The sequence below is a fragment of the Coregonus lavaretus genome (assembly GCF_964263955.1).
Source record: "Coregonus lavaretus genome assembly, contig: HAP1_SCAFFOLD_784, whole genome shotgun sequence".
Classification (NCBI taxonomy): Eukaryota; Metazoa; Chordata; class Actinopteri; order Salmoniformes; family Salmonidae; genus Coregonus; species Coregonus lavaretus.
The window spans coordinates 72,336-88,774 of record NW_028161810.1 but is presented as its reverse complement, the minus strand read 5'-3'; the positions used below and the strand labels follow the sequence as shown (position 1 = coordinate 88,774).

Sequence of the window (16,439 nt, the reverse complement as noted above, 5' to 3'; positions counted from 1 at the left end):
AAATCAATTAATTAAAAATCCTACAATGTGATTTTCTGGGAAAAAAAATCTCATTTTGTCTGTCATAGTTGACGTGTACCTATGATGAAAATTACAGGCCTCTCTCATCTTTTTAAGTGGGAGAACTTGCACAATTGGTGGCTGACTAAATACTTTTTTCCCCCCCACTGTAGCTACGTGGACTAGCTAGACACTTGCTAACGTAAGTTTGCTAAAAGCTTGAAAATACTTCCAGCAGTGTCAATCTTCACAGTCATGGCTGCGAGGTAAAAATCTTGCTTTGGACGAGCAATGGCAGTCTGTTGATGTCCTCTTCCCACACTTATCTTACTTGATATCTAGCAAACACGTTCCAAAATGCCGCTGTCCCAACTAGCCAGCTGTGTTGACACTCGCGCACAGCCTATCCTTGCGCCCACTGTCACAGCGGATGAATGAAATGCATTGTTCTGAGAAAATAGTTACATTTCCTAAATAATTTTCAAACAACTGATGTTATAAATCAAAAATATAATGTCATATATACTTAGAATAAAAAAGAGGGGGAGGTGGTATCCATGAGTTCATCTGACTCTAGGCAATTAGGAAATTACCCCAAATCACCGAAGTATCCCTTATAATCCTAACATTGTGATATCCCTGGAGGCTTGTAATGCCAGGGGAAGGTTCCACAGAATTCAGAGTTTCGCTTGAGCCAACCTTCAGCACTTCATGATTAAGCAAAACATGGGGTGAACTGAAAGTTGATTAAACAACTCAAGCAGAATGTTCATGTGACTCACAATATGTTTTATATACTATGAGCTCATTTTCTTTCTTAAATAAACTTCTGGTTTCACAAAACAAGAAACTCATGAAAATCAACACTGTGGACCAGCCTCTCCTCTCCTGGCTGAGACTAGTCACTGAAGGGGTTAAAAGTTTAAATGATCAGTTGTTGAAATTCCTTGGCAACAATTCCTGTGGGGCTTCTCTGAGCAGCTTCACTCCTGAGTGAATCCCCTCCCCCCCTATCCTCCCTCCCCCTCCTTCCTCTAGGGCCCCAAACTCAACATCAGACAACTGCTCTTTTAAAAACGCCACAGGCTGCCCGTGTCCCGGCCGTGATCGGGAGTCCCATAGGGCGGCGCACAATCGGCCCAGCGTCGTCCGGGTTAGGGGAGGGTTTGGCCAGGGTAGGCCGTCATTGTAAATAAGAATTTGTTCTTAACTGACTTGCCTAGTTAAATAAAAAAAGGTTAAATAAAAATAAAAATGTTGCTAATGCCGAGCTATCCCCGTCTGCCCCACCTCTCTGTCCCTCCCATCCCCCTCCTTTCCCCCCTCCCGTCCCGCATTCTCTCACACCGCTAGGTTCCACAGTCTACCCCTTCACCCCCTGCTTGCATGGTGAGTTAGAGTAGAGAGCAGAGAAGTGGAGAAGGCCAGCAAAGAGAGGGGCAGGCTGGGGCTGACTGGATAAAAGAAAGCTGTGTTCCCTGCCCAGCCTCCCTGCCCAGCCTCCCTGGCCAGCCTCCCTGGCCAGCCTCCCTGGCCAGCCACCACAAGGGATGGGCTTTCTCCTGTTGCCCTGAGCGTAGGAGGGGCCTGGAGCTCTGGACAAGAACCATACAGGCTAAATGTGTGACTGGGCTGACATTGACCAGCCAGCTACCTGCAGCTGTGGACCAGACCAGAGTCAGTCCTCAGAACATCAAAGCATCAGAGCCCTGGTTGGATTTGTAGAGGATGACAGTTTGTTGAAGGCCACAGCAATTTTGAAACATCAAACACTGCAATTTTGTATCTATTTTTGCACAGTGAGTCCACATAGGAAATTTGGACCAAGATTAAATTACAAGCCATAGTAGATATAAGGAGGATTGGAGTAGTTTTCGTCATCTCATCCTGTCTCTTGGGTAATTTGTCGGCAAAAAGCACAAATAATTTAGATGAATTATCAGTCAACTAGTAAATACAAGGTATATACCTACTTCCTGATAAATCATTACTCCATATACTTACAGAAACATTGAATAATGTATTACTACAAACACATTAGCCAGCTATCTTCTAAACTACACGTTTAGAAGGGAGAACCACACGTTTAGAAGAATGAACCACACGTTTATATTGTCTCAGCAGTGTTATGTCAGGGTTGTTATGTTGTCTCAGCAGTGTTATGTCAGGGTTGTTATTTACATTTTAGTCATTTAGCAGACGCTCTTATCCAGAGCGACTTACAGTTAGTGAGTGCATACATTATTTTTCATACTGGCCCCCTGTGGGAATCGAACCCACAACCCTGGCGTTGCAAACGCCATGCTCTATCAACTGAGCTACATCCCTGCCGGCCATTCCCTCCCCTACCCTGGACGACGCTGGGCCAATTGTGCGACGCCCCATTGGTCTCCCGGTCGCGGCAGTGTTATGTCAGGGTTGTTATGTTGTCTCAGCAGTGTTATGTCAGGGTTGTTATGTTGTCTCAGCAGTGTAAATAATGTGTGAAATTTGTTTTGATTTAGAATGGACCATTATCACGCACCAGTCTCGAAACAGGGGTAGGGGGAAAAAAAATACATGTCATCTATGCACTTAAAAATAGCGAATGGAGGACGCTTTTCCCGTGGTTCATTTTCATGCCAGCCAGGTAGGCTATCCTCCTGTTGTAAAGAGGAACATTAGGAAAGTTGAGAAATAAATATAGTAGGCCTAGCCTATAGAAAGCTGATGGGATCCTCTTTAACTGAGGCCATCAAAACTCTGTTCTCTCGCAATTGCATAGCCTATAGAAATGTTGCGCAACACAAGCTTCTCGGGAAGCGTTCGATTAGATTTGCAATGTCAGACACCGTGGTTGTACCAGGCAGATAGCAAGTTTGGCAGGCTACTAATGACCATCAGCAGCATCAGAGTTTGGAGAAGCCTAGTTACAGTGACTAAACGGTCACGTGGAATTTGACTGCCTTCACGACTCGTGACCGCCGGTGTGCCGGTAACGCGGTCACCGCAACAGCCCTAGTGGTAACCGAGTCCGAGTCCTTCAGCGTTTATTCATATTGGAAACTCTACTTGGATGGATTTTCTCCCCACAGAGAGAGCAGGAAACGTGGCGTGATGTAGTGACTTCCTCATCACTTCCTATTAGCCTAGTGAATGAGGTCCTGCACACGCCAAGCCAGCCAGCCAGCCAGCCAGTCCTGCCAGAGAGACAGCCAGCGAGTCAGTCAGTCAGCCAAGCAACCAACCAACCCCGCCAGCCCAACCACCAAGCCAGCCAGAGCCAGCCAATCAGCCACCCAGGGAGACAGGCAGGCAGAGGAGAGACAGACAGCAAGCCACACACACCACAAGAGAAGTGGGGATCTAAAACCTTAAGCAAGAAAGCAGCAAATCATTATCTAAGCCTAGCCTAAGCCAAGAGCCAGTCCTTCATCAGGATCCAATTTATTATTACTTCTATTATGTCCTGGTATAATTAGGAGGGCAAAGCTCCCTTAACCGGAGTTAATTTTAACTTGTAGCTTGAGTAGGAGACACTAGAGTGTAAACACCGTGCATTAGATTTCAGTGGTGGCCTTGACTATGACAGGGTCAAAGCCAGTATGCCCCTTACCAGCCACCCACCCACCACAACATGCTACAAAATGCTGGCCTACCACCAGCACCTCTAGGGTTACAGGCTAGAAAAACCACAGGGAACTAAAGTGACAACTGGAATGACAAAAACAAACCTATTTAGTATAAAAGAGCCAAACTACTCAAAAATACAGCTATGGCGTCGCCTCGTAGCCATAGTCTTTTGTGTGTGAACTGTAAATCCCTGCTGTGTAAAGAAAACAGTGCCAAACACATGCACCCCTCTCTTCCAACTGCATGGTGATTTACAGTTTCCTGCCAGTATGTGGGAGAGGCCTAATTGGTGTCTTTGTCTGCTAAACATGACAGTGTTCTGTGACCTGACTACGGGCCAGAGAGGAGGAGTCAGCCGGTCAGCCCCAGTGTTCTGTGACCTGACTACGGGCCAGAGAGGAGGAGTCAGCCGGTCAGCCCCAGTGTTCTGTGACCTGACTACGGGCCAGAGAGGAGGAGTCAGCCGGTCAGCCCCAGTGTGCTGTGACCTGACTACGGGCCAGAGAGGAGGAGTCAGCCCCAGTGTTCTGTGACCTGACTACGGGCCAGAGAGAAGGAGGAGGAGTCAGCCCCAGTGTTCTGTGACCTGACTACGGGCCAGAGAGGAGGAGTGCTGTGACCTGACTACGGGCCAGAGAGGAGGAGGAGGTGTGCTGTGACCTGACTACGGGCCAGAGAGGAGGAGGAGGTGTTCTGTGACCTGACTACGGGCCAGAGAGGAGGAGGAGGTGTTCTGTGACCTGACTACGGGCCAGAGAGGAGGAGGAGGAGTCAGCCCCAGTGTGCTGTGACCTGACTACGGGCCAGAGAGGAGGAGGAGGAGTCAGCCCCAGTGTTCTGTGACCTGACTACGGGCCAGAGAGGAGGAGTCAGCCCCAGTGTTCTGTGACCTGACTACGGGCCAGAGAGGAGGAGTCAGCCCCAGTGTTCTGTGACCTGACTACGGGCCAGAGAGAAGGAGGAGGAGTCAGCCCCAGTGTTCTGTGACCTGACTACGGGCCAGAGAGGAGGAGTCAGCCCCAGTGTTCTGTGACCTGACTACGGGCCAGAGAGAAGGAGGAGGAGTCAGCCCCAAAACCAGACAGCACAAACATCAAAGTACAGGAAGGAGAGATGTCTTGCTCAGGTGGAAAGGAACAGGTAAGGAAATCTGGCCATCATATTGGCGTCATGAAGAAGGCCACATTGTTTTTGATCAGCATAGTGTTGTTCTGTAACAGAGAGAGGAACCAAGAGCCAGACCATATAATGTTACTGTGCTAACCCCACCATGCCAGATAGGCAGATGTTCGAGCGTTTAAGTCTCTCTCTCTAGGCAGTAGTCGATCAGCAGTTTTTCCCCATAGAATTAGAGTGGGATTTCTATGGTTCAACAACCTCCATCACAACCAAAGGATAAAATAGACACTACTCCATCAGACGCCCACAATATACCGGGCTACACCACACCTCACTGACCGGGCTACACCACACCTCACTGACCGGGCTACACCACACGGCCACGCCTCACTGACCGGGCTACACCACACCTCACTGACCGGGCTACACCAGACGGCCACACCTCACTGACCGGGCTACACCACACCTCACTGACCGGGCTACACCACACCTCACTGACCGGGCTACACCACACCTCACTGACCGGGCTACACCACGCCTCACTGACCGGGCTACACCACACGGCCACGCCTCACTGACCGGGCTACACCACACGGCCACGCCTCACTGACCGGGCTACACCACACGGCCACACCTCACTGACCGGGCTACACCACGCCTCACTGACCGGGCTACACCACACGGCCACGCCTCACTGACCGGGCTACACCACACGGCCACGCCTCACTGACCGGGCTACACCAGACGGCCACACCTCACTGACCGGGCTACACCACACCTCACTGACCGGGCTACACCACGCCTCACTGACCGGGCTACACCAGACGGCCACGCCTCACTGACCGGGCTACACCACACGGCCACGCCTCACTGACCGGGCTACACCAGACGGCCAAACCACACCACACCACACCACTGGGCAGCCAGGCACAGTTCACAGCCACAGTAGGGACAACCGTGCACTGGTGAGTAACAGTAACAGTTACATTAACAGTAACACCAGGGCGTCCCAGCTCAGCTCTATAGTGTTAATCAGAATACAGTAACACCAGGGCGTCCCAGCTCAGCTCTATAGTGTTAATCAGAATACAGTAACACCAGGGCGTCCCAGCTCAGCTCTATAGTGTTAATCAGAATACAGTAACACCAGGGCGTCCCAGCTCAGCTCTATAGTGTTAATCAGAATACAGTAACACCAGGGCGTCCCAGCTCAGCTCTATAGTGTTAATCAGAATACAGTAACACCAGGGCGTCCCAGCTCAGCTCTATAGTGTTAATCAGAATACAGTAACACCAGGGCGTCCCAGCTCAGCTCTATAGTGTTAATCAGAATACAGTAACACCAGGGCGTCCCAGCTCAGCTCTATAGTGTTAATCAGAATACAGTAACACCAGGGCGTCCCAGCTCAGCTCTATAGTGTTAATCAGAATACAGTAACACCAGGGCGTCCCAGCTCAGCTCTATAGTGTTAATCAGAATACAGTAACACCAGGGCGTCCCAGCTCAGCTCTATAGTGTTAATCAGAATACAGTAACACCAGGGCGTCCCAGCTCAGCTCTATAGTGTTAATCAGAATACAGTAACACCAGGGCGTCCCAGCTCAGCTCTATAGTGTTAATCAGAATACAGTAACACCAGGGCGTCCCAGCTCAGCTCTATAGTGTTAATCAGAATACAGTAACACCAGGGCGTCCCAGCTCAGCTCTATAGTGTTAATCAGAATACAGTAACACCAGGGCGTCCCAGCAGTAAGCGGTCTTAAAGGAGGAAGGGATTTGTGGACCAAAGCCATGTGGCAGCTGTCACCACCAGAGCCACACGCACAGGGTGGCCCAGGGAACTGGGGACAGAGACCTGGGGACAGAGACCAGTCTGCGGTTGTGCCTCTGCTACAGAATGCTTTCTCAAACTTGACAAAGAGGAAAGATGCACCCCTGGTCTCACTGTTGCAATGTGATTTTTCTGACCAACAGAAAGACATGCATTGCATTTTGATCTCCCCATATATGTAACAAACTACACGTTTTATTTATTTAATTATGACCATATAATGAAGCTGCATGGATCTGTTCTACAAATGGTATCCAACTTCCCCTCTGAAGATCAATTAAGAGTATTCAAGAACCATCATGACCGCAGCGTGAATTAGGTCTACGGTCAACTCACCTCCAAGTTGTAGAACTCCTGGGAGTCGTCCAGGCCCTGGACCCTGAGCTGTAGTCCCCTGCCTTGGCCCTTACCCCCTGTTCCCAAGGCATCACTGAGGCTCTGGCCCGGCTCCAAGGTACTGATCCCAGCGTTGAACTGGGCCCCCAGCCGGGTGCCAGGGGTCTGTATGGCCCTGTAGGAGCCCTCAATTTCACCCATGGCTGATGCTCTCCCCCTCACGCCAACCAGCCCACTGGGTCACTCACTCCTGTAGAGACAGACGTTCAGAACGGTTAAAGCAAGGACAATGTAAATAGAAAAGTTAAAACAAATCTGTTGTGCTGCAAAAGGAGGCAACTAATGTAAATAGGCTTCTAGAATCAAGGATCTTCTGGCCTCAGGATAAATCAGATCTCAGGCAGGTGGCATCTCTGCTTGACAACAAAGGATACAAGTATTTTGTATGTTTGTCGCAGTGGTCAAATCAACATGTCAAACTGTTTACCACTTAAGAGCGAAAGAATTGCCAGAAAAAATAATTGGCCAATGTTTATTAGGCTTGGGCGGTGTACATATATCGGGGTTTTTGGAAATTGCCACAGGATGGTTTTTCAACACCATCGAAACTATTTTATTATTTTTTTCCTTCTTTTTTATTTTTATACATTGAATATTTGTAGTTACTTTAAGTAAATACCTGCAGTTAACTTGTGCAATACATTAGGAGATAAAGATTGTGGCAGGTGAAATGCAGAACGCAATTGTTCATTATAAAGCTTACCGGTACTCCCCAGTCACGTGGTGTTTGTTTACAATCACACAATGAGGAGAGACCGGAGCCTTGTGAGTCACCCACTGTTGTGCAGCATGCACCAGGTGATCTAGTTACAGTATGGCATTCACAACTAAATGTTTGCCAGCTAGATATCTTAGAACTATTAAGTTAACCGTCTAAAATGTTAGCTTCTTCCAAAAATCAAGCTTCACTTGGTAGCCTAACAGCAGAGAATCCACTCATGGATCAAGAGCCTTGCTGTCTAATATTAGTTTTGTGCGTGCAGCAAACTGTGTAGCATTTTTGCAAATAGTTTAGGTCGGAGACTGTAAAATGTTCACACCGTGCTCGTTATCATTATGCATGTACTTGTTAGCATTGCTAACCTTCGGATTGCAGAGGCTAAAGGGGTCCGCATGCTTCCCAGCCGAAACAGTTCGGTAGAGTTTGTGCAGATATTATGACGACATAGTTAGACGTAAAATTGCGCGACTAAGATCTCTCCGGCAAAAACGTCAAAATGAATGACAGATTTCTTGAGTTATCTTAGATTAACTCTGACTACAGCATCTCAAAATTGACAAACGGTACCATTTCAGCTTTTTTCTAGTTTTTCAAGCGAAGGTCATTTAAAGGGAGTATGCGAGAACACACGTCCGGTTCAGCTAGCGGAGTTGGGCCAGGCTCCAGCCGAACTGAAGCATGCCGACAGCTTCAGTGGGGTTTGAAAATAGCGGCCCTTGTGTTCAGTGCCGGCATTACCGAATATCCCGGCATAGCACAAGGTCGGTTTGACAAACTGGATACGGCCCAAGCCTAATGTTTATATGATCCCCTTTCAAAACAGCTACATTTGTACCACATCTTGTCGGCATTCGCCTCTTATATCGCCATTGCTTGCCACAACTGAGCAAGAGACATTCAACGTTGACCCTCTTGTTGCGATTGTTGTGAGAGCAAGCTCTAAATCTGACAGAAATCCACTGCTTTCATACAGTAAATTAGCAGCTCGCCATAATTGTAAATATTTTAATTTTTTTTAGAATTACCTTGTAATGTCTTACTTGTCCTTTTATGGTGAATAAAAAGTTAAGCTCAAAACGTTGTCAGATATGTTCTGGTATTATACGAGCTGGCTGGCCAGCTAACGTTAGATAGCTACGTTAGCTAACAAGCTAACATAGCTAACGCAAACAAACACGTTGTTTAGAGAAAGTTTCTTTTAGTTTCCTGGCTTGCTAGACTGACATAGCTTTCTTAAATACATTTTTAAAACAGATTGGTTTTTTGGTGCAGAAAATAGAGCATGTAACATTACTATTTGGATCAGGCTGCTGCGATGTCATGCAGACTGCCATTTATGTGTGTATACCTTTTCATAAAGACAAGGACAAGTTTGATGTCAGACAACAATAGGATGTTAATGATTTTGTTAATGTGTGCCAAAGAGGTTAAGGTGTAAGGTGTCGTTTATACTGCGTGGTTGGCAGGACTTTTAAATACATTACCGCAATCACGACTAGGTTGATTGCAGGAAATAAAAGTACATGCTTTGTCGCCAGTAATACCTATCAGATACAAAGAAAAAGGTTGAGGTATCAGGGTTCTGTGTTAAATATGTTTAAAGGCCCAGTGCAGTCAAAAACATGATTTTCCTGTGTTTTATTTATATTTCCACACTATGAGGTTGGAATAATACTGTGAAATTGATGATAATGTCCTTTTAGTGTAAGAACTGTTTGAAAAGATCGCCTGAAATTTCAGCCTGTTTTGGTGGGATGGAGTTTTGGCCTGCCTGGTGAAGTCACCAGGCAGTAAATTAGTTAGAAGACCAATAAGAAAGAGAGTTCCAAACCACTTGCCAATAACGGCTAGTTTTCCGTTTTCCGAAGGTTGAGGTATTTCTGGATGACTCATACAAAAACCCCACACAAAATCAAAGGTCATATCTGGAATTGAGATAGCAATATTTGTTTTTCACTCAGTCTAATGAATTGGCTAAACACAGCCTCTTGATGTCGGAAAAACAAAGGGGAAATTACTACTTTCACCTTCACAAACATTCATCACACAGTGACAAGTGCGTTGGAGGTACCAATGAGGCATGGTTAGGATAACTTACAATCTTATCATGGCCTGCCCTGATTTACGATTTGCCCTCTAGAATGGAACAAACCAATTCCTTCTCAAACTTCTGTAGAAAATGCATTGGCTTTACTCAGTAGATTGCTCACAATAATATCCGAAAGGAATTGAGAAAATTGAACTTGAGACATGACTAATTGGACCCATAGTCCATTAAAATAACATCAAATTGATTAGAAATTTACATTTACATTTAAGTAATTTAGCAGACGCTCTTATCCAGAGCGACTAGTGTAGACATTTTTAATATTGTAAATGGCTATTGTAGCTGGAAACCGCTGATTTTTTATGGAATATCTACATAGGCGTACAGAGGCCCATTATCAGCAACCATCAGTCCTGTGTTCCAATGGCACGTTGTGTTTGCTAATCCAAGTTTATCATTTAAAAAAAGGCTAATTGATCATTAGAAAACCCTTTTGCAATTATGTTAGCACAGCTGAAAACTGTTGTGCTGATTAAAGAAGCAATAAAACTGGCCTTCTTGCGACTAGTTGAGTATCTGGAGCATCAGCAATTGTGGGTTCGATTACAGGCTCAAAATGGCCAGAAACAAAGAACTTTCTGAAACGTGTCAGTCTATTTGTGTTCTGAGAAATGAAGGCTATTCCATGCGAGAAATTACCAAGAAACTGAAGATCTCGTACAACGCTGTGTACTACTCCCTTCACAGAACAGCGCAAACTGGCTCTAACCAGAATAGAAAGAGGAGTGGGAGGCCCCGGTGCACAACTGAGCAAGAGGACAAACACATTAGAGTGTCTAGTTTGAGACACAGACGCCTCACAGGTCTTCAACTGGCAGCTTCATTAAATAGTACCCGCAAAACACCAGTCTCAACGTCAACAGTGAAGAGGCGACTCCGGGATGCTGACCTTCTAGGCAGAGTTGCAAAGAAAAAGCCATATCTCAGACTGGCCAATAAAAATAAAAGATTAAGATGGGCAAAACACAGACACTGGACAGAGGAAAATTTGAAAAAAGTAGTACGGACAGACTAATCAACGTTTGAGGTGTTCGGATCACAAAGAAGAACATTTGTGAGACGCAGACAAAATAAAAAGATGCTGGAGGAGTGCTTGATGCCATCTGTCAAGCATGGTGGAGGCAATGTGATGGTCTGTGGGTGCTTTGGTGGTGGTAAAGTGGGAGATTTGTACAGGCTAAAAGGGATCTTGAAGAAGGAAGGCTATCACTCCATTTTGCAACGCCATGCCATACCCTGTGGACGGCGCTTGATTGGAGCCAATTTCCTCCTACAACAGGACAATGACACAAAGCACAGCTCTAAACTATGCAGGAACTGTTTAGGGAAGAAGCAGTCAGCTGGTATTCTGTCTATAATGGAGAGGCCAGCACAGTCACCGGATCTCAACCCTATTGAGCTGTTGTGGGAGCAGCTTGACCGTATGGTACGTAAGAAGTGCCCATCAAGCCAATCCAACTTGTGGGAGGTGCTTCAGGAAGCATGGGGTGAAATCTCTTCAGATTACCTCAACAAACTGACAACTTGAATGCCCAAGGTCTGCAAGGCCGTAATTGCTGCAAATTGAAGATTCTTTGACAAAAGCAAAGTTTGAAGGAAAGTTATTATTTCAATTAAAAATCATTATTTCTAACCTTGTCAATGACTACATCTCCTATTCATTTTGCTATATTTCCTATTGAAACTAATTTCATGTATGTTTTCATGGAAAACAAGGACATTTCTAAGTGAGCCCAAACTTTTGAACGGTAGTGTAAATGTATTAATATTGAAAAATATAAACATGAATATTGAATATATTCCAATTGTAATTGATTTAGCTCATTTTAAAATTATATTGTTGAACATAATATACTCTACGGGCATATCAAAGTTTCAGAGTGGGATCTGACACCATCACTGGTATTACCAGGTTGTAGAGCTAGTTACGTTTGCTCTGACTCAGTACATTTATTAGCTAGCCAGCTAACTAGCGATTAGCAGGTGCGGCTAACACGATTTAGGGCCAACTTGCTAAGAAAATACAAACTAGCTGTTTGCTGATATAAGAAACACAAACTAATAGTGTAATTATAACACTAATGGATTTATATTAAGAAGCAAAGTAAAAACAGCATCATTGGCCATGGAGACTGAACGCAAGTGTCTCGGTCGAGGAAAAAGAAATGCGTTCCTTGAGTGACGGGGGGCGGGGCTGGGTCTGTGTGGAAAGCGGCATGGAGAGAGAGAGATGACTCAAGTAGCTGAGTAAACTATAAAAATTGGCATTACACACGGCATATCACATTTAACAAACCAAACATTCAAATACCATGATAGAAGATAGTGGAAAAAACAAACCGGTATGTGCATCAATACCGGTATATCGTAAAATAAGGTATACCACCCACTCCTAGCAGTAAAGCAACAGCGTGACTTTAGATCATTAGAACGCATTCGCCAAAAGCCACAAAATACACCTGAATGGATTTCCGCAAATATGTAAATACCGTAGAGTACTCTTACATTTGGGAACTTTACAGTCCTATTGATCAAACAACCATGAGAAGGTTAGGCTCTCTCCCTCAGTTACGCACATGAACAAGATCAACAACTAATGCAAGCCAGAGCGTGATGTTAAAATCTAACGAGGGAACATTAGATAAACCCTCAGCTTGCCTGCCAATGCATGCTTGTCCCAACCCACGTTCTGACAACTGAATGGGAACTTGCCTGACTGCCCACCTATTTGATCGATGCCAAATACATTTGAGTGACAACAACGGGTGCGTTTGTAAACTGCCTCCAGTGTATCAGTGTGTGCTCTGGGTCGTTGGTAAATTCACAGCGTTGTCAGATTGTCTGTTAGTAAATTCAGAGCGTTTCACTGTCTGAGCTCTGGCAGGGGAGTATGGTTGATCTTCACAACGCAGTCAAGTACCCAAACTAACTGGCTGAAGTTGGCTAGCTTGCTAGCTACTTCCAGACACAAATGAGAGAACACCTCACTCTGACCATTTTACTCAATTTAGCAGAGGTGGTTAGGCTGTTTTCATGTTATCTCGTGACGAACTGTGCTGCTGACAACAATTGTCTTATTTTTTTTTTTGCCAACTTTTACTGACACCGGTCATATTCAGCGGGTGTTGAGCGTTCCTAAATTCATCAGTTATTCTGCGCTCTGGCACACTCAGAAGAGAGTGCTCTGAAAATCGAAGTAGCCAGAGTGACTTTCTGAACGCAAGAGATGAACAACTGTTATCCAGTTAGCATAAGTTCAGCATAGCTAGCTAGCAAAGCAATTCACAATTTTTGCTAGCTAACCAAACGACACCTGCATCTCTAGCTGTAGCCACACAAACACGACATGAGGGGAAAAGTCGGTCACTCACCCACTCCTCCAATGACATGACATCTGGGACAGCTGTGATTTACAACCTGATAGCAATATTTTTTGGACTACCAAGAAATGTATTGGTGAATTATATTATTCATGCATTGAACTGCATCCATCTATTCTGCCAACAACGTCTTACTGTACGTCATGGAATTTTGAGTCAAATAGAACCTATTTTTAAAACCTCTTATAAAGGGTGCGTTCGTAAATTCGCTCTGGCCATCTACTCCGATTTCAGAGCACACGTAATTAAATTGTTGCCAGCAGCACAGTTGCAGTCACCAACGCTCTGGATAACATAAAAACAGCTCTACTAGGGCGAGTAAATGGTCAGTGAGGTGTTCTCTCATTTGTGTCTGGAAGTAGCTTGGGTGCTTGACTGCCAGTGTAAGGGGCAGAACGCTTGGATCAACCCTACTCCTCCGCCAGAGCATCCAGAATGCGCTCTGAACTTATGAACGGACAATCTGACAACGCTCTGAATTTACGAACGCCCAGAGCGCACTCTGGCACTCCAAATTGAATTTACGAACACACCCAAAATTGTATTGTAGCATAAACTGGGAATTTAATATTTTTTACTGATATGATTGTCTGTTTCATATCTGCAAAGTAGTTAAAATGCTGTCAGTTCCACGTTAAAGGAGGCCTGGGTAAGGCCAAAACGTAATAATATACCAACTTTGATTAATTATTTTCCAATTATGCTTTTAGATACAAATGTCAAATATGTCAACAATACTTACTCCAAAAGGCCTATTCTATGGATTCCATTTCGTGAAAATCCCCAAAATAATTGTATTATTTTGTCTGGGTTTCGTGAGGAATCAGTCATAACTGTAAGTCGCTCTGGATAAGAGCGTCTGCTAAATGACTAAGATGTAAAATAAGTCTAGCCGAATTGATTTGGTTAATCAATCAATATCTCCTTTACCAAGGAACCCGGTCTATCATTCAAGCAGTTGAGAGTTGATTTCTGATATGAGAAAAGTTTGAACTGAAATATAACTATTATGGTTTACAGTCTCAGTCCATTAAAATGACAACATAATATTTTAGATGAAAAGTATCACTTAAAAAGTTATTTAAAAACAGTTCTCTCCCCATTCCTTTTGTTTTATATTTTAGTGGCATTCTATTTCTGATTTAATTATTTCTGCTGAGGTATTTTTGTGGGAAGGCATAGGGTTGGTTTGCAGAGAGGCTTGGCACTCTTGAGTCTCAAACTCTAACCCACATCTCAGTCAGAACACGTCGACACAATGTAGTAGGCTACCTCGCCCCTGTCTGTGTAGGACTTTGGCCTTTGCCTAACATTGTTTTGACAACACATCTTTATGCAATTGATTAACTACGTGTTGGCTATGAATAACACAATGGTGCATGAATGAAGTCAAGATCTGAGCTTCTGTGAAAAGAAATGCAACAGGTCTTAGTGAGTGAGTAAGAGTCTCCTCCGCCTGCGGCCTCGCAACATGGTTACTCTTCAGTCAGTTTGCTTCAGTGGTTCAATGCGTTGCGTTGCAGATTAACTCAAAACCGTGTTTGCATTGCCTATATTTCTAAGCGTTTACATTTTTAGCATATTGGATTCCTCATCAATTCTACATGTTGCACCCAGGAGAACCCCTGGCCGACCCCCACGCCGATAAATGCTACTTTCATTTGGTCCAACGTAGGACCGGACATTTTAAGTGCAAAACGATTTCATTGGACATCGTGGTCGATAAAATAATGCACATATGTATTAAAACATGAATGAAAATGATTAGCGTTTGCCTGCGTATGCTACAGAATATATCCGATGGGAAAGTTCAACAAATGAACTTATAGTTAGCTGCTGCTTTTGCAATCAAAGTTTAATTATAGTGTAGCCATATTGAGATTGTTGTGATAGCACAAGTTAAAATAAACTAAGAAACAATCGAGGGCCTCGAAAACATTGGCATTTAGTAACTGTTTATGTTATAACTTATGCAGAAAGAAAACTACGTTAACGTTGTACCGACGAGAAGCCTACATAAAATAACCTCCATTCCCCACTGATTGAGTTACTTTGTATCGTTCTCTAGTGCATTTGATAAATTACTGTTTCAAAAAAAGTAACAACAGTAAATTACAACAATAAATCCGTTAAAAAAATAGATAGTACCTTCTGTCCTTCGTCTTGAAATACTGGAACTCCAATAATGAATACGATCTACTTGGTCGGTCTTCGGGAAAAGCTCGCAGCCACAAGACACTTTGTCATTGGGCAGAACACAACTAATTCGCTCTCCTATTGGTTCAGATTGCATCTGATAGGTCCCTTACGATTGGTGAATATGGGAATTTATGCAATTACCATATAAATCTTGATTGGATGAAAAATCACCAAGGAAGTTATTGTAATTGGTTAATCTGATATATAGACTATTATAAGAAATATTGCAATTATTAATCAAATCAATTTCATACGTTGTAGTTTATTTTAATAAATAATTAAATTGCAGAAGGTTATAATGAAATACTGTCATATGTCAGTTCAATCATCTTAGAATAAATAACATAACGTGTATGAACAGAATAAGAATAAACAGTTAGGTCCAGAGTAAATGAATGGCTGAACATTATCAACTGACTGAAACGCATCAAGGCAGTGGCTGGTTATATCTCGATTGTGTCCCAAATGGCAACCTATTCCCTATATAGTGCACTACTTTTTGACCAGAGCCCTATTGGCCGTATTGGCCCTGATCAGAAGTAGTGCACCGTGCAGTGTTCTCCAACCCTGTTCCTGGAGAGCTACCCTCCTGTAGGTTTTTTTGCTCCAACCCTGTTCATGGAGAGCTACCCTCCTGTAGGTTTTTTGCTCCAACCCTGTTCCTGGAGAGCTACCCTCCTGTAGGTTTTAACTCCAACCCTGTTCATGGAGAGCTACCCTCCTGTAGGTTTTAACTCCAACCCTGTTCCTGGAGAGCTACCCTCCTGTAGGTTTTAACTCCAACCCTGTTCATGGAGAGCTACCCTCCTGTAGGTTTTAACTCCAACCCTGTTCCTGGAGAGCTACCCTCCTGTAGGTTTTAACTCCAACCCTGTTCCTGGAGAGCTACCCTCCTGTAGGTTTTAACTCCAACCCTGTTCCTGGAGAGCTACCCTCCTGTAGGTTTTAACTCCAACCCTGTTCCTGGAGAGCTACCCTCCTGTAGGTTTTAACTCCAACCCTGTTCCTGGAGAGCTACCCTCCTGTAGGTTTTAACTCCAACCCTGTTCCTGGAGAGCTACCCTCCTGTAGGT

General features: G+C 44.5%; 1 protein-coding gene across 1 annotated transcript in view; it reads right to left on the bottom strand.

Moving 5' to 3' along the window:
- LOC311120046 (FERM, ARHGEF and pleckstrin domain-containing protein 2-like) overlaps nucleotides 1-15,395 on the bottom strand; it is an 83,835-nt gene extending 68,440 nt beyond the window's left edge. Inside the window, exons 1-2 of the mRNA XM_084194675.1 lie at nucleotides 15,316-15,395; nucleotides 6,900-7,149 (exon numbers count right to left, since the gene is read on the bottom strand). Coding sequence (XP_084050801.1) covers nucleotides 6,900-7,100 — 201 coding nt within the window. The 5' untranslated portion in view covers nucleotides 7,101-7,149; nucleotides 15,316-15,395. The remainder of the gene's footprint in view (nucleotides 1-6,899; nucleotides 7,150-15,315) is intronic.
- Between the last annotated feature and the right edge of the window lie 1,044 nt (nucleotides 15,396-16,439).